The sequence below is a fragment of the Apus apus genome, chromosome 2, assembly GCF_020740795.1.
Source record: "Apus apus isolate bApuApu2 chromosome 2, bApuApu2.pri.cur, whole genome shotgun sequence".
NCBI classification, from domain to species: Eukaryota; Metazoa; Chordata; class Aves; order Apodiformes; family Apodidae; genus Apus; species Apus apus.
In genome coordinates this window covers 108450768-108472081 of record NC_067283.1, presented here as the reverse complement: position 1 = coordinate 108472081, position 21314 = coordinate 108450768, and the positions used below count along the sequence as shown (strand labels likewise).

General features: G+C 39.8%; 2 protein-coding genes across 4 annotated transcripts in view; one reads left to right on the top strand and one right to left on the bottom strand.

Annotated features, from left to right (window-relative positions):
• NPC1 (NPC intracellular cholesterol transporter 1) overlaps nucleotides 1-5226 on the top strand; it is a 28980-nt gene extending 23754 nt beyond the window's left edge. The window contains exons 21-25 of the mRNA XM_051612138.1: nucleotides 154-354; nucleotides 1171-1402; nucleotides 2514-2627; nucleotides 3795-3957; nucleotides 4601-5226. Of these exons, the coding sequence (XP_051468098.1) occupies nucleotides 154-354; nucleotides 1171-1402; nucleotides 2514-2627; nucleotides 3795-3957; nucleotides 4601-4683 (793 nt within the window). The 3' untranslated portion in view covers nucleotides 4684-5226. The remainder of the gene's footprint in view (nucleotides 1-153; nucleotides 355-1170; nucleotides 1403-2513; nucleotides 2628-3794; nucleotides 3958-4600) is intronic.
• RMC1 (regulator of MON1-CCZ1) lies at nucleotides 5141-18630 on the bottom strand. Of its 3 annotated transcripts, none has more exons than XM_051612140.1 (17): nucleotides 18113-18630; nucleotides 16959-17045; nucleotides 15612-15752; nucleotides 14250-14353; nucleotides 13701-13790; nucleotides 13487-13592; nucleotides 10175-10286; nucleotides 9296-9340; nucleotides 8824-8877; nucleotides 8397-8525; nucleotides 7948-8054; nucleotides 7126-7245; nucleotides 6862-6939; nucleotides 6582-6686; nucleotides 6428-6496; nucleotides 6069-6294; nucleotides 5141-5318 (listed from the first exon to the last, which is right to left on the bottom strand). In XM_051612140.1, exons 1-17 carry the CDS (start codon nucleotides 18182-18184, stop codon nucleotides 5239-5241), a joined length of 1725 nt encoding a protein of 574 aa, XP_051468100.1. In that variant the 5' UTR covers nucleotides 18185-18630; the 3' UTR covers nucleotides 5141-5238. The 3 variants fall into 3 exon arrangements, with proteins under 3 accessions (XP_051468100.1, XP_051468101.1, XP_051468102.1); XM_051612141.1 differs by having other exon boundaries at nucleotides 16959-18169; nucleotides 18549-18563; XM_051612142.1 differs by having other exon boundaries at nucleotides 17205-18202.
• Nucleotides 18631-21314: the final 2684 nt, after the last annotated feature.

The window sequence follows — 21314 nt, the reverse complement described above, 5'->3', positions numbered from 1 at the left end:
TCTGTTCTAGTGTATTCTGTGCTGTGTTGAAATGTATTATGATCTGAAGCTCTGTAGTATCAGCTCTTGAAACTGTTAGTAACAAGGTTGTAAGCTATAATAGTTAATAAATTTGAATGGTGCTCACTGATATCTGAAATTCTGTTTATATAGAGGACATGCTGCATATAGCTCTGCTGTCAACTTCATAAACAACAAATCTGATGTTGGAGCGACTTACTTTATGACTTACCACACTGTGCTGAAAACATCATCTGATTTTATTGATGCCATGAAGAAAGCGCGGGCTATAGCAGATAACATTACTGAAACCATGGGCATCAAAGAGAAGAACTACCGGGTGTTTCCTTACAGGTATAATTAGATCTTCCTTGCCTTAGTGGCAAATACTGAACCTGAGTTTTGCCTAAAAAGTTAATACAGAGATTCTGGAATTTCTAGTAAAACTACAAAAGCACAACTTCTATTGGCAGTGCTGCCTTCTCTTTGCTTGGGTAGATAAGTTAAATCAAAAAAACCTGTCCTTCATTACAAAGGTAGCTCAGGCACTTCCTAGCTTTCATAGTAGGGTTTATTAGTTATAACTGAAGCAGATATGTTGTCCTGGGTCTTTGTAAGTTGTAATGTGAATGTATTGACTTCAAACTTATGTTATTTAAACTTAAAGCAAGGGCAGCAGTGGTGTAGAGTACTGCTTATTTAATGCTTGCATGATTAACATACTAAAAAGTCTGTATAACAACACCACAATGAAATTGAGTTGGAATTGGCATCTGAACAGCTGAAATGCTGATCTCTTTGCTTCAAAGTATCCTACTCATCCTTATGGTCTCACCACATAATGAATCAGTTGAGGCATTCTGCAGTAGTTCCTGCAGATACCACAATCCATCTGAGGAACTACCTTCTGGCAAGCACTGTAGCTGCTTATATTGAATTGTGGGAAATACCCTGACTTCCAGATACAGCCTTCACTTGAACTGTTAGTGAAGAGTTATCATGCAACAGCCAGTGTTCCATAGCAGTCATTCCACTGATGCTAGGAAGCCAGTTCCTGTAGGTGACTCTGTAAGGAGGGAACTACTTTACTTTATCCTTAGCACAGAAGCTAATCTACTATTAGCATATAACAAGAAAGATAGCTAACTACAGCTTCTTTTCTTTCCACAGTGTGTTTTATGTCTTCTATGAACAATACTTGACAATTGTGCATGATGCCATCTTGAACCTCTGCATCTCCTTGGGATCAATATTTTTGGTGACAACTGTGCTGCTTGGTTTTGAAGTATGGGCTGCTGTTGTAGTTTCAATAACAATTGCGATGATAATCATCAACATGTTTGGAGTGATGTGGCTCTGGGGCATCAGCTTGAATGCAGTTTCATTAGTAAATCTTGTCATGGTAAGTTAACAAGACATCCCTCTGCTTTTGTTTCCAAGTCTTGAACTCTTCTGTGTGTCTTATGTCTATATTAATGATGCTGAGTAGTATTTTCTCCTAAACTTTGGCAGGCATTTGAACAGTAGTGGAACTATGCCAATACATCTAGATGGTGTGTAGAAAACAGGCTTGTTCTGACAGCCAGTCCCAATAGTGATAAGATACAGCAACCGGATTGTTAAGCTACATCGTATCTTCTGGTGGTTTCCTGTTCTGCAGCAACAGTTGCATTGCTGCTATATAGGCTAGGTGGTGGTGTATCTCAACAGAGGTTGTTTGTGCCTAAGGTAAGGACGTAGAGGTTAGTGTTAAGGCTTCTGCTGTATTTATGTTCAACAGAGTAGGTCTGTGACAAGCTAGGAGCAGTATTGTTCCTGCATAAATGGATGGAACCACTTGGGCACAGAGTGACTTGGTGAAACACTCCAGAACTTAGTAACTACTAGCTGAGTGCTAGAGCTGTAGCTTACCTTGCTCTCTAGACATTTATTGAAGTCCTGAGAAGGCTACAGGAGAGTAAACTGTTGTCCTGTTACAACTAGGCATATGTTAATGCAAGTCTACCTGCTAGGCAAGTCTGAGATTTGCCAGCTGTTCAATTGATGTTGTAAATGACCATTTGAACAGCTTGTTTTTAGGATTAAACTAAAGTGTTACTCAGCTGAGTTTCTATGGTATCAAATCAGCACGTATACCCAGTGTTATTCTGTAGCAAGGTCACTGCAGCTAATACCAGTAAATTGGTGCTCAGTGCTCACTGCACACACACTGTATTGAAGCCAGCTTTCTTCAACCTCAGGAAACTTCTGTCGACCAAAATGACTTCATATTCTGATTCCTCTTGAATCAGACTGTCCATTGGCAATGACTGGTGATAAAATGCCACAGCACCTGTAGTGGTCCCTAGTAACCAAGTAGTGCTGAGCTTGTATCTTGCAATGACATTTTAATCCTGGGAACTGAACACAGCTGCTAGAACCTCTCTAGCCTGTCTAGCATTCCAAGTAGAGGCCTTAATATCAAAGAACTTTTTAAAATGGTATTTTCATGTATGCTTCTTTTCACTCTCTAGAGCTGTGGAATCGCTGTGGAATTCTGTAGTCATGTGACAAGAGCATTCACCGTTAGTACTAAGGGCAGTAGAGTAGAGCGTGCAGAAGAAGCTCTGTCTCACATGGGCAGTTCAGTAAGTATCTGCTGTATGGGGGGTGTGAGTATGAGTAGCTAAGTTACAACTTCCTGTAAGGATGGCTTTGCCCTTTCTTTTTGGAATACTTGATTAAAGCTCTTGGAGGTCACTCTAGGCTTCTACTAGTAATAAGGGTGATCAAGACTCAGTTATTAGTCTGACATTACTAGTTCCTAATAGTAGAGAACAAAGCTAAAAGTAGTTTGGATTAACTGTGAATTGTCCCATTAAAGTTTAAGTAATTAAGTCATTCTCTCCTCCATATACTCGAGGTGACTAGGAAAGGTTCTGACTATGGGATGCAATTGAAGCTTTGGGAATGCAAGCAGGGCTCAGTATCTAGGCAGTATTGTCATGTCACTTAGACTAAAATAAGCGACCTTGATGGGATTGGGATAGACTGTTCTGGTGATGATTATACTAGTCTCTCTTGGAATAACACCAGAGGAGAATCACAAACATGGTAAGAGTGCTGGAGCAAGTCTCCTATGAAGACAGGCTGAGAGAGCTGGGGTTCAGCCTGGATAAGAGAAGGCTCTGGGGAGACCTTATAGTGGCCTTCCAGTACCTGAAGGGGCTTGCAGGAAAGATAGGGAGGGGCTTGTTACAAGGGCTTGTAGTGATAGGACAAGAGGTTTTATGCTGAAAAAGGGTAGATTTAGGTATTAGGAAGAAATTATTTCCTGTGAAAGTAGTGAGACAGTGGCACAGGTTGCCCAGGGAAGTTGTGGCTGCCCCATCCCTAGAAGTGTTCAAGCTGATTTGGATGGGGCTCTGAGCAACCTGATCTAGTGGGAGGTGTGGGGGATTGGAACTAGATTATGTTAAAGGTTCCTTCCAACCCAAACCATTCTATGATTTTGTGATTCTATGCCCCAGGTAAGGAACTTCACTGGAATGCATGTTACTTAGTAACTACTAAAACTAAGTGGCTGTAGAAATTAGAATGAATTTTTAATCATGCTGACCCTGGCCTGGGCTGTCAGGTAGAAGTTGGGACCAAAATGTTCTGAGTGTCTTGAGTTTGGTTCTAAGGACTAACAAGTAAGGAGGTATATTGCATATAAAGAGTCTCAAATTATGTAAGAGTTTTTTCAGATATTAAATACTTAAAGAAATGGGTTACCTAAAGCCCTGCTTATCACTTAAACACTTTATTGACAGGTTTTCAGTGGCATCACGCTGACGAAATTTGGTGGAATTGTAGTACTGGCTTTTTCCAAATCTCAAATCTTCAAGGTATTCTACTTCAGGATGTATCTAGCTATGGTTCTACTGGGAGCAACACACGGACTGATATTTCTTCCAGTTCTGCTTAGTTACATAGGTAAGATGTGACAGGCTGCTCTTAACTTCAAACAAAAATAACTGGCAACCTTCTTCTCCATTAAATAGGAAAGAATACAAGGATAAAAAGCAGCACTTGAATGTGCTTGTCATTGAAGTAGCTCATCTGTTGGAAAGCAAGGGCTGTCTGGTGGCAGTGTATTAGAGGCACTGACCTGCAGCAACCACAGCCTGCACAGTGTGCTTGCACTGTGCTCTTGATGGAGGTGGCTGCCTGGCCTCCTGTGGCCCAACAGCCAGCAGCACAATTTAGGTCTCTCAAGCTGGTGACAGGATGGTGGATAGAAGCAAGAAACCTACTGTGGGAGGGTGTTGCATTTGCAGAAGTTATCTTGCTTTGCAGAGAGGGTCTAAACAGTCCTCTGGAACTTGAAAATTCCTGCTTAGGCTGTAGTTCTTAAAAGCAGACTCTAATTGAGCCTTACTTAAAGGGGGTGAACATTGATGGGGGTTCACCTACTGTTCCTGCTGCTGCTGACAGCACTAAACAGCTGAGCAGAAGCATATTTCTAAAGTGTCATCAATGTTAAGCTAGACCTAGACAACTAAGATCCTCTATGCTTCTCGATGACTGATGTGCTGTAATGTTGGGACTTTGGGATAACTCTGTTTTTCTCCCTCAGGCCCATCAGTAAATAAAGCTAAAACTCGTGCTGCACAAGAGAGGAATAGAGGTACAGAACGGGAGAGACTCCTCTACTTCTAGTTTTTAACAGTGTTCAGTGGACTTCATGAACTGTGGCTTAGGCCCAAATCTGAAGAACTGAACTGCAGCAAACATTCTATGACTATCACACTGTAACCACCACAGACTTGACTCCTGCACAGATTCAACTAGAAGATACCAGCTGCAGCTTTGGACATAGCTTTAAACTCAGGAAATGCTACGTGTGGCTCATGTAACAGTATTACTAAAACTAGATGTGTTAACAAGTTTACTAAAACACTTCTGTTTACAAGAGGTTGCATCTCTTTCTTCTAGAAACCTAAACCAGCTGTATTGTGAGTTGAATAGCTTTTTTGTCAAACTGAGGTAATGTGTATGAGAATGGACTGCTAAGCCACTGACACTAATTTTAAATGCAGGTCAATGCAATTTTTGTCTCTATTTTTAGGGGGAAGCCATCACAAAGTTGTAATATTTTTAGTACTATTTGCCAAAGTGTCTTGTATATACTTTATTATAAAATAGCAATTTTGTAGTTCAAAAATCTACTTAAATGCAATAAATTAAGTTTATACATTTCAATGGCAGAGTCTTTCAGAACGTTGTGGGCTTCATGAGAGCTTGCTCTCCAAAAACTTGCTTGAAGAAGGTGACGTGTTCTTCACAGTGCTCACCTGCAGAGGGTGGGAGGGGAACAAAATAAAAGTTAATGTTAACTTTTAAAACTTAGAAAGTGAGTAGCAAGACTGGGCAGTTTCACTTTGAGGTAAGTACTAATATCTTTAATGCCCTTGGCTAAAGGAGTTTTAATAATTTCAAAGCAGTGGAATACTGAGTTATGTCCAGTCCAAGTATTTTTGTGGTGAAGCAGATGTCTTATCTAGTTCCTGTATCTAACCAGCAGATTCATATCCATGAGAGTTCTTTACTGTCAAGATACAAGATCGTGGAAGGGAGTTGTGTGTCTATAGACTATCTGGTGATTAGGAACATGTTGCTAGTGCAAGCAGTTTAGCTTCATTTTTAAAGTGAGAGGAAGTATAGTATAAAACAGGCCTTCAATTTTTGTGATCTGTGGAAACAGACAACTGGACTCAAAGGTTTCTTGACCCAGTTTCTGGCTTCAAGAGAATGCACTAACTGGAGATAATGGCTTTGCTAAAGTAAGCAGTGCAAGCAGCTGCAAGCCAAACAGGTTAAGCTTAGTCTGCAGGTTCCTGTTTGGCTCAGTCCCTTATGTCTGGGTGCAATATACAATGGGGTAAGACAAGATAACTTTGGAACTATACTTAAAGGTAAGCCTAAAATACAGGCTAAAATGCACTAAGAGCTTTATCCTGCAATACAGGCTCAGCTGGAGTGGAAATGAAATCAGTCTTAGCTGTGCAAACAGAACTATCTTGGCTTAACTGCTTATTGCTTACCTGGTGTGAAACTTGGGTTTCCCCGTAACCGCTGATTTCTCTGTTCAAAGAATCTGAATATGGTATAGAAAAGCATCTCGTCATCTGCTTGTTTTGCTGCGTCGAGGAACTTGCGGGCTGAAATGCTGTCGTGTCCTCCAATACCCCTGATGAATCTCAAGGCAGCCAACACTTGGTGTTTGGACAACAGAACTTCCACTATTTCATCATTTGCTGTGGAAAGTCTCTGTGAAGTCAACCACAGCTGTAAGACTAAGCTTCTAACAAATTACTGAGATGCTAGCTACTCACTTCAGGTGAGTAGGAAAGCTGTTTGACAAGTCTAACCCACATGTGACACCATTATCTGAAATGCTTACTTTTAACATGTCCAGAGAGAGCTGATGTGCAGGAGGGTAAATGCTTTCCAGGGACAGTAACAGACAAGCCTAGGGCAAAAGTAGAAAGAACCTTAAAATTCTGAAGACTTCCCACCTCCATCATTAGCTTACTGAAGCAACTTGTCTTACATACCAAAGGTTTTGAGTCACTGAGCACATGGTACTGCAGAAACTGATGGAGCATGTAGAACAAGTTGTGTTGAACAAGCGTTTTGATGACCAGCTCGTACAAGTAGTGCTGTGAATGATTGAAGAAGACCATCACAAGTGGTCTTGAGAAAAATGTTGCAATACCAGTTTTTACAATCTAGAAGGTAGTATTGTGTAGGACTTCAACACATGATCAGGGCTGGTCTGAAACTCCATGTAACTTCATGGAGTGAGGTGATACACTTGGCATGTAAATACTTTACCTGAACTGCAATCTGGAATTGGTTAAGAGAGCGAATGTATTCCATCAAGACTGCTATAGTGAACTTATGGGGGGCTTCCTAGGCAAGAAAAAAAAAAAAAGGATTAGGTGGAACTTGCTTCCTCTGTTAATGACAACCCCTATAAAAATAGGCATCAAAATACCTTCATCCTAACAATAAAGCCTTCCACAGGCTATTTTCAGTAGTCATCTTACATTTGCTGCTCTGAGACTACTGCCAAACCAGCACTTAAAATTAGCTTACCTTCTTCTCTGTAAATACAGATAAAACATGTGTGTACATGTCAGACTGGTCAATGACTGCTTGAGTGCGGACTGGACGTTTCAGGAGTGGATTACTTCTACTCAGGCCTGCTTCTACCACCTACGAGAAGAAAGCCTTTTTAAAAGAAAACTAGTGTTGTAGTGCAGTTTTAGTCATTCATCTTTACAAGACTATAAACCTGTTTTGTTACTGAGGAAATTCACATCTGTGGTTATGTTATACTGGATGTGTTCTGTTTGGTGTGGACTTTTGTATATTTAAAACTGCTTTTATGAATTACATAAATGCATCTATCATCTGCCTCAGACAGGAGATTAATCAAACTTACTATGTTGACACAGGCCCTCAGCTTCAGAAGGATTTTTGGTAGTATGTGGTTATACTGTGTGAGTTAGTGCTTGAACGTGGTATTTTAACAGAAGTAATTCCAAGATGCAGCAGGACTGCACATATTGTGCAGTGGCAGAGTGTGCCATGGAATCAGTGGCTGGGAAACTATTTTGATACTTATGGATCACAAGCTGTGTTTTAAGCTTCTACCCTCTCTGCTTTCCAGCACTGGGGTGTGTTACTTGTCATGCTGGAGATGAGCTTTGCAGCATTTGCAACAACAGTGTTAAGTGAGGGTCTTAGTGCACCTTGCATGTGGACCTTCTACTGTGAGCCTGAGGCAGCCAGGACCTTGGGGTAGGCCTGAATTTCCTAAACAGAGAAGAACATGGCTTCACCATGATGCAGCCTGATATGCAAACAGCATCATCCTGTCTTTGCAAGCTTCTGTAGCTAACTAATGTGGTTTACCATAGTGTAGCTTTGCTCAGCTTCCAAGTACTTCTTATATTCGTGATTCAGTTTGTCAAAAACAGTTGCAATCACAGACAGTGATCCCCTTTCTGGCTCACTGAGCACTGAAAAGATAAAAAGAAAAAAGAACTATGAGGAGAAATAGCCGGGGGGCTTTCATACTGCCTTTTTCAAGAGGCAATCTCTAAACTTGATTCTGAATTTTAAAGAAAGTTTCAGTCATGTGAGATGTATTAAATACATGGGGAGGGAACTGAATTCTTCCATGCTGTTAAGTAATTCCTTTAGATTTGTGACTGAGGGTAGTCTAGGGAAATGACATCTTACAGCACCAAGCCAGCTTCAGAGGTCATCTCACATCAAAAAACAACCCAGCTCACTTTTGTGAGTATTTATGAATAAGCAGTATTATACTTTCAAGAAACAGACAAAGCATGTGAACTTACTTTGAGAGCACACAGAGAGGATAACCATTTTGCATTCTTTCCTTTGGAGGAGGAAATCCATTAGTTTTCCTTTATCTGGCAGTAGGTTAACTACAGGTTCAAGTTTTACTTGAAGACTCCAGAGGTAACCTTGATTTGAAGGAGTGAAACAAAGTGAATTGCCTTATATAGTATAGCCTAGACATCCAACTTTTCCACCTTTAAATAAAAGCACATCTAGATTATGATTAATTTGCCTTCCTAAGTATGTTCTAGAGCAGCCTTACCCCTGAAAAGCTGTAATGAAGATAGGTTATCCTCAGTTACCATGAGTGGTCATCTTACTGGGTATATGTTTAGTCACTGTTTTAAGCTGCTTTGTGCAGTAAAGGTATAAGCTAGCCACCCTTTGACACTGAGCATAGTAGTCAAACTGCTCAACACTTACCTTCACTTGCACTGATGATGATATCAGGTTGAAAGACAATCCAAGAAGAAGAATCTGAATGTTAAAGTTCTAACATTAAAATTTATTCTAAACTGCTGCTGCTAAATTAGCATTACTGTACTGAAGCAGATCCCATTAATATACTTTAATTTACTGTCACTTTTTATTGTAAGGTCTTGAATATTCTTGGGATTTTATCTTCTATTTCATGGTGTATCTATTCAGTAATTTCATATGTGCATCTCGAATGACCAAGGAATGTGGTACTGTATTATACTAGGTTTCTGTATTTACAACGCTATGAAAGCATTATAGTCTTTTATGAAGCATATTTTGTTGGTAAGTAAATATGCATAATTGGCTAAAGCTGGACTTAAAGACTCAAGGTAACAAATGTTAGCTTCTTCCATGCTTGGTATATAGAATGAGGCTTCAGTAAGGCACTGGCACTTTTGGAGTATTTAAAGGATACAGAGTTTACATGGAACAGGAGACTGGCTTGTCACAGAGGCTGGACCTGTGGAAAAATTATCAGGTGAAGAACAGTATTACTCTGACTGCTATCCTACATTGAGAAAATAAAACTACAAGCTTACACTGAAAAGGCAAGTATGGATTGTAACATGTCTAGTAGTCCTGCAACAAGCAGGCAAAAAAGATAGGCCACTTGTGTAGTCACATTATCTACAATGAAAATCTGATATTGAGAAAGCAATTATTTAAAACATGACTCTTTTTCAGCCAAGTGAAGTTGTGCAAGCAGCAGTACTCCATCTCTAGAACTAAAATTCTAAATACATACTCTATTTGCTGTATTTATATGCATATATATTTATCACTTTAGTTTCTTAAAGCTGTAGGTGGAGGTTTACATTAAACAAAGGTTAGGATCAGAAAGTACAAACCAGTGTTTTTATTATTCAACATTCAAATGTTAGAGCTTTTAAGGTGCAATCATTCCTGTAAGAAGCATCTTTCTCTCCAATAAAGAAAACATCACTGCTAGTGGAACTAGCATGAGGCCAGAAAACCATGAAGTGCTTTTGAGTACATACACCAGCTTTTATAGGTGTGGCCGAAAAAACCAAGCCACAACTTTGAGGTGTAGAAGTGAAGTACTAGGGGAAGTATGCATCTTAAACAGCAACTTGTAGTTTTCTGTAGTAGGCAAAAGGTTGGAACACAAATTTATGCTTAATTCCTTCTTACCTTTGTTCTTCCTTCACCCTCATAAATATTTGTAACAAGTGTTAGTGACCAGCATCCTTAAAACTAAAGCACTCTTGTATGCCAGCTGTTACATTTAGATAATCTTGATAAGTGTTAGGATATAGCTATAGAGTAGGTCTACCTGCTACAGGTATTTGATATGGTTGTATTGATCGAGGTGGAAGTACAAATTGATGGATGGTAGCAGACCCATCAAATTCTCCTCTTAGCTTGATGTCAAATATAACTGAAGTCTGAAATTGAGAAGAGAAAATGAGTACTGACAAATGTGAATTACCACCCATTTACATGTAGTCAGGTTGCTTTTCACATTTCCATCTTGTGTTGTCCATTAGAATCAGAATGGCTTGGGTTGGAAAGGATGTGCTGGGGGGCCAGGGACATCTTTCACTAGATTGGGCTGCTCAAAGCCCTATCCCCCCTGGTCTTGAACACTTCCAAGGAGGGGGCAGCCACAACTTCCCTCGACAACCTGTTCCAGGGTCTCACCCTGTAGAAAATTTCTATCTCAATATACTTTCCTTCAGTTTAAAACTGTTGCCCCTTGAATTGTCCCTACAGGCCCTAGTAAAACATGTCTCTGTCTTTTACATCCTGTTTTAAGAGATTCATGTCAAATTCACTACTTAGTTATGCTAGGAATTGTGAGGAAAATTCTGCATCTTCCTATGACACCCTCATACTTCTACCATTCAGTCTTGTTCAACTCAGGTCTTCTACCCAGTATGGTCCACATTCTTAGCCTTGCACAGTGGAAATTAACTTCACTTTCAGTGCTAATGAAACATGACTTCAATGACTGGTATCTACCCTATTTGTTTACTGTGTTTATATAGGCACATTTATAGCCATGTAAGTACTTTACCTGAGCTGCAATGCTGGGAAATAAGTGCTCCAAGTTAAATGCTAATGTGTAGAAATAGGATGAATTATAACTGAAATGTGAACTAATCATCCTAATGAGATGATGTGCCCCAGTTTATCACCCCGCCCAAGAGAAAGTAATGTAAGAAGCTGAAGTGTTTCCAGAAGTTAGGAGCAAAGCACCACTTTAGATTTACCCCTATCAGCTTTGCTACTGAAACTACAGGCAAGCATATTTTAGTTATGCTACCAGATGTGCAAGATCATTTGTGTTCATAGAAGTTTTTGCAAATCAAGGAGGGGCTGGTCACTTGGGAGGAATATAGGACTGTTGTCAGAGAATGTAGGGAGGCAACTAGGAAAGCTAAGGCCTCCTTGGAACTTAACCTTGCAAGTCAGGTTAAGGACAATAGAAAGAGCTTTTTCAGATACATAGCTGACATAACTAATACCAGAGGCAATATAGGCCCACTGTTGAATGAGGCAGGTGCCCTGGTGACAGAGGATATAAAGAAGGCAGAGGTGCTGAATGCCTTCTTTGCCTCTGTCTTTACTCCTGCAGGCTTTCCCCATGAGCCCCAGTTTCATATAGCCCAGAAGAAGTCAAGATAAAGGAGGAGTTTGCCCAGGTAGATGAGGATTGGGTTAGGGATCAGTTGAGTAGTCTGGACACCCATAAATCAATGGGTCCGGATGAAATGCATCCAAGGGTGCTGAGGGAGCTGGCGGAGGTCATTGCTAGTCCACTCTCCATGATCTTCAGTAAGTCATGGGTAACAGGAGAGGTGCCTGAGGACTGGAGGATAGCAAATGTCACTCCAGTCTACAAGAAGGGCAAGAAGGAGGACCCGGGTAACTATAGACTGGTCAGCCTCACCTCCATCCCTGGAAAGGTGATGAAACAACTTGTCCTTGGCACTATCTCTAGACATATCAAGGACATGGGTGTCATCGAGAGCAGTCAACATGGTTTTACCAAGGGTAAGTCATGTCTGACTAACCTCATAGCCTTCTATGAGGAAATTACTAGGTGGGTAGATGATGGTAGAGCAGTGGATGTGGTCTATCTTGATTTCAGTAAAGCATTTGACACCGTCTCCCACAGCATCCTTGTAGATAAGTTGATCACGTATGGGTTTGATGATCAGGCAGTGAGGTGGATCAAGAACTGGTTGAAAGGAAGAAGTCAGAGAGTTGTAGTCAATGGGGCAGAATCTAGTTGGAGGCCTGTGACTAGTGGAGTCCCTCAGGGGTCGGTACTGGGACCGGTGTTGTTCAACATCTTCATCAACAACCTGGATGACGGTACAGAATGTACCCTCAGCAAGTTTGCTGATGACACCAAGCTGGGAGGAGTGGCTGACACACCAGAAGGCTGTGCTGCCATTCAGACAGACCTAGACAAGCTGGAGACTTGGGCGGGGAAAAACCTGATGAAGTTCAACAAGGGCAAGTGTAGAGTTTTGCATGTGGGGAAGAAAAATGTCATGCACCAGTACAGGTTGGGGGCTGACCTGCTGGAGAGCAGTGTAGGTGAAAGGGATCTGGGGGTCCTGGTGGACAGGAGGATGACCATGAGTCAGCAGTGTGCCCTTGTGGCTAAGAAGGCCAATGGCATCCTGGGGTGTATTAGGAGGGGTGTGGTTAGTAGGTCAAGGGAGGTTCTCCTCCCCCTCTATTCTGCATTGGTGAGGCTGCATCTGGAGTATTGTGTCCAGTTCTGGGCCCCTCAGTTCAAGAAGGACAGGCAACTGCTGGAAAGAGTCCAGCGCAGAGCCACAAAGATGATTAAGGGAGTGGAACATCTCCCTTGTGAGGAAAGGCTGAGGGAGCTGGGTCTCTTTAGGTTGGAGAAAAGGAGACTGAGGGGTGACCTCATCAATGTTTACAAATACGTAAAGGGTGAGTGTCAAGAAGATGGAGTTAAGCTTTTTTCAGTGATGACCAGTGATAGGACAAGGAGTAATGGATACAAATTGGAGCATAGGAGGTTTAAGGTGAATATCAGAAAAAAAATTTTTACTGTGAGAGTGACAGAGCACTGGAACAGGCTGCCCAGAGAGGTTGTGGAGTCTCCTTCGCTGGAGACATTCAAAACCCGCCTGGACGCCTTCCTGTGTGATGTGCTCTAGGTGACCCTGCTCTGGCAGGGGAGTTGGACTAGATGATCTTGAGAGGTCCCTTCCAACCCCTAGGATTCTATGATACAAATGTTTGTGATACACATGTTTGTGTCCCAGGTTTAATAATGTAGTATCCAATTTAACTCTACCTCTTCATATAATGCCTTAAAACTCTACACAGTGCAGCAGCAGAGTATCATAGGAAACTAACAAGAAAAAAAAGCACACAAAAAAACAGGCAGTAGGAACACCCCTGGTTATATGTTAGACCAACAAGGCAAAAGGATAACTTTGACTCTTCTACCCTTACTGTTTTGCTCCTGCAAATACTCTGGCTTTTGGCAAAGCTAAGCACATGCAAAAATATTTTTAGAGCTAACAGGCATCACTATTAAAGTCTGCCTATAACTTTTACAAGTTAAGGCACAACATAACATAAATCACACCTCAGTATCCTGATGATGTACTACCACCAAGTTATCCACAACATTCAGTGCAAACTTTCCAGTTCTGTTCAGCTTTAAAATATGTGTCTTCTTACAGGAGCCCTCTCTACAGAAATAGAGATAAGAACTGGTCAGTAAGCCTGTTTAAACTGGAAGAGCAGAAGTCTCTTGCGTGCATGTGAATTGCCACTAATGTTCTTCATTCTGCTCTTACCTGGGTAAGTGATAGAGGACTACTTCTGCTCCCGTGCTATTGGATGTCCTTGAGTGATGCCTCAGATAGAGAACATAAAGCTGTCCGTATCTAACAAGACAATGGGATGAAAGCATTATTTTCAAGTAACAGCTCTACCAGTCTGTTAAAGCTATACATTTTATCCTAAAAGAACAGACATGAGATTACCTAAGTGATGAATTAAAGACTAAAGCAGCACTCAATAAATCACAATACACAGCCTATACTCATGGAAGTTAAGCATCTAAAGACAACTCTACCAAAATATCAATTAAAAAATGAAGAACACTCAAAACTTCTGTGCTAATCAAGAATAATTTCATGTAAGACTTCAGAAAGCTTCCCCTCCCTGCCTTGCCTCAACACAGCTGTTTAGCTGCTTTGTTCAAGGCAGTAACTGAAGCAGCTTACAGTGACAGTACCGTTAGAACAAGAAACAAGCGCAACCAACTTAATGTTCTTGTCTATTCTCAGCATCCCCAAACTGCCATACTTTTCCAAGAAAGCCTTGATTAGTTAGATACATACATTGTAGCCATAGCAATGTCTCTTTCAGAAAGGCTAAGCTTGGAGGACTTGGGTGCTGCAGGTAATTCAATTTCAAATTTTGATAGTTTTGACATTGTTCCACTCTGTTAAAGAGAAAAAAAAAAAATAAAACAACCCAAAGAAATCCATTGTTAAGGCTTGAAACAGAAAGGTCTCAAGTAACCTTTACTCAAATGCTGCATCAATAGCACCTCCACAAGGTGATAGCCAAAAAGAGAGGAGAAGTTTGACACCTTTTTTTCCTACTGTGATCCTAAATGCATACTCTGGTACTATTCTCTTGATTTTGTAACAACAGCTTCAGCTAGCAACACATTCCCATTTTAATTAAGTCAAGACAAATGTGGATTGAGATCCCATTTACAATTGGTCTAGAGATCTCAAACAGCAGTTAACTTGTTTTTGCTCTTCCAACAAAACATACGCTCCAACTTCTAAATAACTGCTTACTGGGAAGGGAAAAAATATCCGCACCTCCTACCAGTCACTGTCTCCTTTTGTTCCTGCTAACACCAGAATCTGCCTTATACTCAGAGCATATTTCTGCTTAAGGTTTCCTCTCTCCTCCTTCCCCTTTCCCACAGAATTTATATATGAGGAAGTTTTCAGAGTTCTCAAAGCTTCTACTGAAATTAACTTCCTAGTCTCATTAACTTAAGTCTGCAGTGTGAAGTGTGAACACTACAGAAATATATCCTTTGCTAGAGCTCTGTTTTCAAAATGTATTTTAGTATAGTATCTTTCTCAAGGAAACTTTAAAGACTACCTTCTAAACACAAAACACAAAATATTTAGCTTCAAGCTACAACCTGACACAAAATGTTAAGAAGGGGGAACCATGATCTAAGTCCCTAAAAAGAAAGCTGTGGGAACTAGTGAGTTCCACCTAGCCCCTAAGTGTGTCATTTCACGATCCAGTACAGACCTTACACAAGATCAAACCAGGAAACTCATTTGAATAAGCTTATTTTTAATCTCTTCCCTTAGACCACCAGAGAAGTCTTTTTAATCCTTTGAGAGAAGCAAGATAAATTCTCTAGTTCTTTTCCTCATTTTTCAAATCATCTTACTGCATGATCAGTTGGTCAACTGTCCAACATTAGCTGGACACAAGTCTTTCCAAAGAGGACATAAGAAAAGAGCTAATTGCTTAATTTTAAGCCATCACTTAGGAACTGTATTACAGATTTTTGCTTTGGTCTTTGCTTATTCCCATGTAAGGATGTGAATGCATGCACCTCTTGGAAGAAATACAGGCAAAGCAACGGATTATTTGAATAAAGAAGCAGCCTAAAAAACCAGAAGCACACAAAATGAAAAGTTTGGAACATATCCCTTTACCTTGAAATAGAATGGCTGCAGGACATTGCCAAGGACAGTGGTTGACAGAAGAATAACAGAGCTCTCTGGACAATACATGTACCAGTTGACATTAATACTCTGATTCTTCAGAAGTTTTAAACTTCGTTTCTCTGGTAATACCTGGAAACACAGGATATTAGCACTTCATCACCATTAGAATTCCAGCAGCATAAATGATACTACATGGTAGCTAGGAATGTTAAGTGAGAAACAGGGAAGTGTAAGGGCATTCTACAGGGTTAGAATTAAAAAAATCAGAAATCTGACAATGACAGCTTGGCCACAAACTTAGCATAGCTAGGAAAATGCAGAGCAAATCCTCCTCAAATTCTAATGGCTGAAAAGCTGAAAAGTGCTGTGTCTTCCCCCTCCTCCAGCTCTGGGTTTAAGTTTTGTCCATAATGGAGAAAACACCTAGCTTGTCACAACTAGTTTTATTTAAAAGTTATTACACTATCTTTGTTGCCTTCACTCACCTAGCTTCCTTAGTATTTTATTTTAATAACTAAGACAGTATATAAATTTATTGTCTTTATTTTAAGGGCTTAAATAACTTAGCTTCAAAACCATACTTATTCTATTTGATCATCTTATCTGCAAGGTTGACTTTCATAATCCTTTTAGGTGCAAAATGTACTTCCCCCCCTCAATCAGCAGGAAACGATGCTGCTTTTCAGTTACTGTCTTTAGTACTAGCTATTAGCAACAGTAATTACGTAAAACACTTTATCTCAGCTCCAGGACTAGAACTACTGGAAAGTGCACAATTTTGGAGGAAGTTAGAATATCCCTCATAATCAATGTCAGAAAGGGCTATTTATTCATTAGGTTTCTCAAAAAACATATGCAAAGGTAATTACACATAGCACAGAGGAACTCAAACAATGAGATCAACAGAGGAAGCTGTCACCTTGCAGAAGGGTATCACTACCTTAGCCAATTATTTGTTCTTTGCTGCATTTTAAGCATGCACGCACCCTCCCCAGTGCTGATTTATTTTGCAGTGTGGTATTTCACACTGGATTTAGATACTAATTTCCATACAAGCCAAGAGCATCTAGTGACCTAGAGTTCTCAGTTCAGCATTCCTTTATGTAGAGTCCTTGTCAGCTGTGTTAAGTCACCTGTTAGTGTTAAGCCCCCCTGGCCTCAGAAAGTATGCCTCTCAAAGAAAAATAATTATAGTCTGCAAACAAAACAGGAGGTTTTCTTTTTTTGATAGTGCTTTCTCAATCAGGGAGCTAGAAGAGAATTAAAAGATACTGACACAAATCTGCATTTTCAAATCTCTAAATATGTCTATCCTACAGGAGTTATTTGTTTTACCTGGTAGAATTCAATTCCTTGATCTGTGATGAAGACGATTTCTGTAGAACTGGTCCAGCAGAATCCTAGAATATTGGCATTCTTTGTCTTTTAATAAACAAGCAAACAAACACTCTTTTACTTGGAAAAATTAACTATTCAAATAAGCTAATACGACTACATGAAGAACGCAAGACCAAAGGCAATTTAGTTATCCAGTCACTGGAATTAACACTTTTGGCCAACTAGACACCCAGCATGCATCACCTGTTTTTGTAGAGACTTCCAAAACGATGTATGAACACAACTACTGTATGACCTCCATTTTCAGCAGCATGTAAGATTTAAAAGTTGGTATTACACAGTCAATTTTCTTTTATTTCACTGTAAATACAACTGAGTTCTTCTGGTTCAAACCATCCTGCCAATTCAACCAATTCCTGACATGAAAAGTGTGTTCCTTCCATTGACAGAAACAAAGAATGAAGTGGAAATGTTTGCCATGAGTCTGCTCAGAACACTACCATAAACTAGAACGGTTTACTCAAACACAATCCTAAACAACAAAGCAGAGAGTGCTTCCACTTTAAAGACTACAGGAATAAAGGGATCTGTGCAAATCGGATGTTAAAAAAATTACTTTAGCATTCTATGACCTCAAAATGTAATGTATCTTGGCTAGAAGTTGGACAGTACCAACAAAGGGCAATGGCACTTGTTTCTGGCAAAATAATAAAAAAACTAGAAGGGCTGTTTAAAAATACCAAACTAGTGTGCAAACTAGTCATAGCTTACTACGAATGATCAGTGAGATTAGTATAAATCATCCACACTAACATATCTGGCATTAGTATAATTACGGTCCACTGTTTCTTTATCATTAGCACTTTCTCTCTTCTCCATCCCAAACCTTGACGTTTGCTGCCTCCACAGCATTTCAAGTCCTTTCTAGGAAAGAATTAAAGTGACTGGACCAGGAAGTTCTTGATGCTATTGTTCACCCTTATTCACTTACCTCAGTTTAGAGAGATAGTAGTGCCTACATTTCTCATTTACTTCATGTTAGTGTTTTGGTAGGTATCTCAATAAGGTCTCTTGCAGAGTAGAGGCCACCAGCGAAACTAACATGAGAGTTTCACCTAAGCATATAAGCTTTGGACATCTACTTAACTTACCTTACATTCCTGTGTATATTCTAGCTGAGGGCTATCTGGAATAAAATTCAAAAAATCCTGCAAAAATGCCATGAAGTGTATTAGCAATTATGAAACACAGACAAGACACACAAATAAGAACAAGAGTATAGGTCTTTGTTTATCAAATTATTTTGGATGAGATATATATATAAGAAAAACCTGACTTACTATATTCCACTTTACCCCCCCCAGGGAATTCTTTACAGCAGTTCACTCCCCCCCCCCCATTTTCTTAAATGATGATACTAGCAAGACAACGATGTTGTCTGTTCAGCTCATCAGAATAACAGGAATTTTCACTACAGCTGCTGTTAGCCACCAGACCTCTTCAATAGTTTTCTTAGAGGCTTCTACTCTTGTACTATAAGTAGATTTCCAGCTCCAGTTCCCTGTTTGCAGGGTGTAGGTTTCTTACCACACATTTCAAAGTTCTCTGCACAGCCAGTATCTTGTTCCCCAAGGAAAACTTGATGCACTTGACTTCTCCTTTGTCTTCCATCCTATACAGAAAGAAAAAAGTGATGGGAATATCATCGGCAATCACTTCTTAGGGAACTCTATAGTATACTTGCAAAAAGACAATGAAAGAGGGGAAAAAAGTGTAATACAAATGCTTTTGAATACAGCTTACCTGTTTCCTGACAAGTACAAGATTCAAAATTCAGACTGGAAGATAATGGCAGTTCAGAAGTCCCAAACACATCCATTACAGAAACATGGCTAAGGTCACACAAAGCAGCCCCTGAAGTTACTATAAATGCTCAGTTCTGTTGGCCTGTGATGTGGAATGGGAACACCGTGGGACTATTCAAACCTGTGTTCTCAGTTCTGTCCCAGTGAGTCTGGAGTTCTGTGATACTCACCCACACCCTGCAGTCAGCTCCTTAACTTCCAGAACTACTGCTAATTGACACTCACCTCCCCATTAGGACACATCCTCTAGAAGAATTTCTGATGTTAGAGTGAGGCTATTTTTATACCACTTTAAAAAATCGAACATACATTCTTACCAACAAGCATCAGTACAATTGGCATGAATAAGGTAGTTCTACGTCCAGTATGTGTATTAAGTCCAGACAAAGAGACAATTAAAGAAGTCATGCAGGAAAATTGTGGAACCTCCTGAAGTGCACTGAGTATTTTCAGTTCCCTCAGTCTTTGTGAAAAGGGTAGTAAAATTAAAAAGTCAAATAAAAGTAACAACTTTCAGGACAGGCCCTATGCAATACCCGATATATTACAATAAACACACCTCCTACAAATTGCTTTATCCACATCTGGGACTGCAGCAGTTTGAGTAAAAGAAGACTTCCTTACACATGAATAGCAGAGTTCAAAAAGCCATCACTCTTAACAGAGGCATATATAAAATAATTTTCTAAAGACAAACTAGTTTAACTGAAAGCACTGTTGTCAAATTCTGCCAAAAACATTTCCACAAGAAATGGAAAACATAAAGTCTATTTAGATTAAACAAGATACGGAACCCAAGAAACCTATCTGTAGGAAACACTGTGCTTGAAGCACAGGCATGAAATTCAGAAATTACAGTTCCTACACACTTACATTTACTTCATTTTAAGCAACTTGCTCAGCTGCATCCTTGGATAAGTCACTGTTGCTACTGTAGGAATCACAATTTTGAATCCCAACACTCTCACATATATAGCATGTTTTAATACAACATTGCTGGGTTGTTGTTTGGGTTTTTTTTAAACCATAGCCTTATATCTACCTCAACCCTCCCCCACAAGACTATAAATTCATGAGAGCAAAGCATGCCATCTTAATCGCAAGACAATGTCCAAGAACAAAATGTCACCACAACTACTCATAAGTTTTATGCCTCAATTACAGTAGATCAGGACTAAGTAACATGAAGCAGTGCCATACCTGAAGGAAATGGGATTTCTATCCTCCAAACCTTTAACGACAACTCCTGTAGCTCCACCAGATCGAACTGCAAAAACCTATTAAAAAAGTTTTGAACATACTTGTAGCTTATTCAAAATCATCACCTTAACATACTTCCTTTTCTATGAGCAAGACCTTTAGGTTTTTTATAAGACACACCTATTGTTCTTATAGAGATCTGCTGGTTTACACAGAGATTCAGTAAATAACGATTTTCTTCCTCTGGAGTTCCAAGTTTACTTGGAGTTGACAGGTTTACAACAGTACTGTAACAGTCTTGTAGGCATATTCTGAACTACTGCACAAGTTAAAATGGTAAAAGCCTGTATAAGTATTATTTTTTTCATATTCATGTTTTCCTAGGTCATGAATTAGTAAAAGTATCTGAAACATCAGGTCATTGTTTAAAACAAAATCAGCTTGTGGACTGGGAAGTGGTGCAACTCAGTGACCCAGAGGCTTGATCTTGTCAGAACATGTATCAGATAGGAATAGTTCAACAGCAATCTGCAGTTGTGTGCGTACCTAAGAAGTTCCAGTTGACTTACACTAACAACTTAAAGAATTCCTTTAGCATAACTGCACATATATATATATACACCTATAAAACCTGCAAGAGCCATATAGCTTGTTGAGGTGGAATAAGGCAACACTAAAAAAAACCCTCATGTTGTTACAAACTTTCAACTGCCTCAGAAAAAGAAATTCCAGCAGATGCCCTATTTGTACTTGTAGGTGTAGCAGCACTAGCCACGCAGACAAAGTCTCAGAATAACAGATGTACTGTTTCGCAGTATCAGCCATGCTGCTGGGGCACTGAGCTCATGCAGGAATACAGGTGCCAAGACTATAAATTGCAAGCAGGTCCACAGCCCTACCAGAACAAGAAGTACTCAATTTAACTGATTTTAAAGTTTATGTAGATAGAAAACAGAAGGCAAAATTAGTATTTGTGAGATGAGAAGACGGCAAAGACAAATCTCTCAGAAGGCCATTCATGTGGGAAACTCGTTGAGAAGCTGCTTACAAATGATTTGGAGTCACATCAGAAATTAAACGATTCTAGAGTACCAAGAAAAAAATAGAGAATTAAATTTACAGTTTAAAGTAAGTTTCTCTCAAGTGAGCTCCTAGCAGCCAGTTCCTCTGTAGTTGCATCTCATCCACACTATGATTTACTGCCTCCTGACAGGCTATTTAAGTAACCTTATTTCAGCTGGCCCTCAACACGTAAGTACAGGATTATGGCTTACAAAGAGAAAGGGCA

Coding starts and splice junctions, on each gene's coding strand:
- RMC1 (XM_051612140.1), bottom strand. CDS start 18,184: ATGGCATTTTTGCAGGATTTTTTGAATTTTATTCCAGATAGCCCTCAG. Junction 14,354..15,611: donor TGCAGCCATTCTATTTCAAG/GTAAAGGGATAT, acceptor TCTCTTTAACAG/AGTGGAACAATGTCAAAACT. Junction 8,878..9,295: donor TCCTGTTCCATGTAAACTCT/GTATCCTTTAAA, acceptor TTTAACATTCAG/ATTCTTCTTCTTGGATTGTC.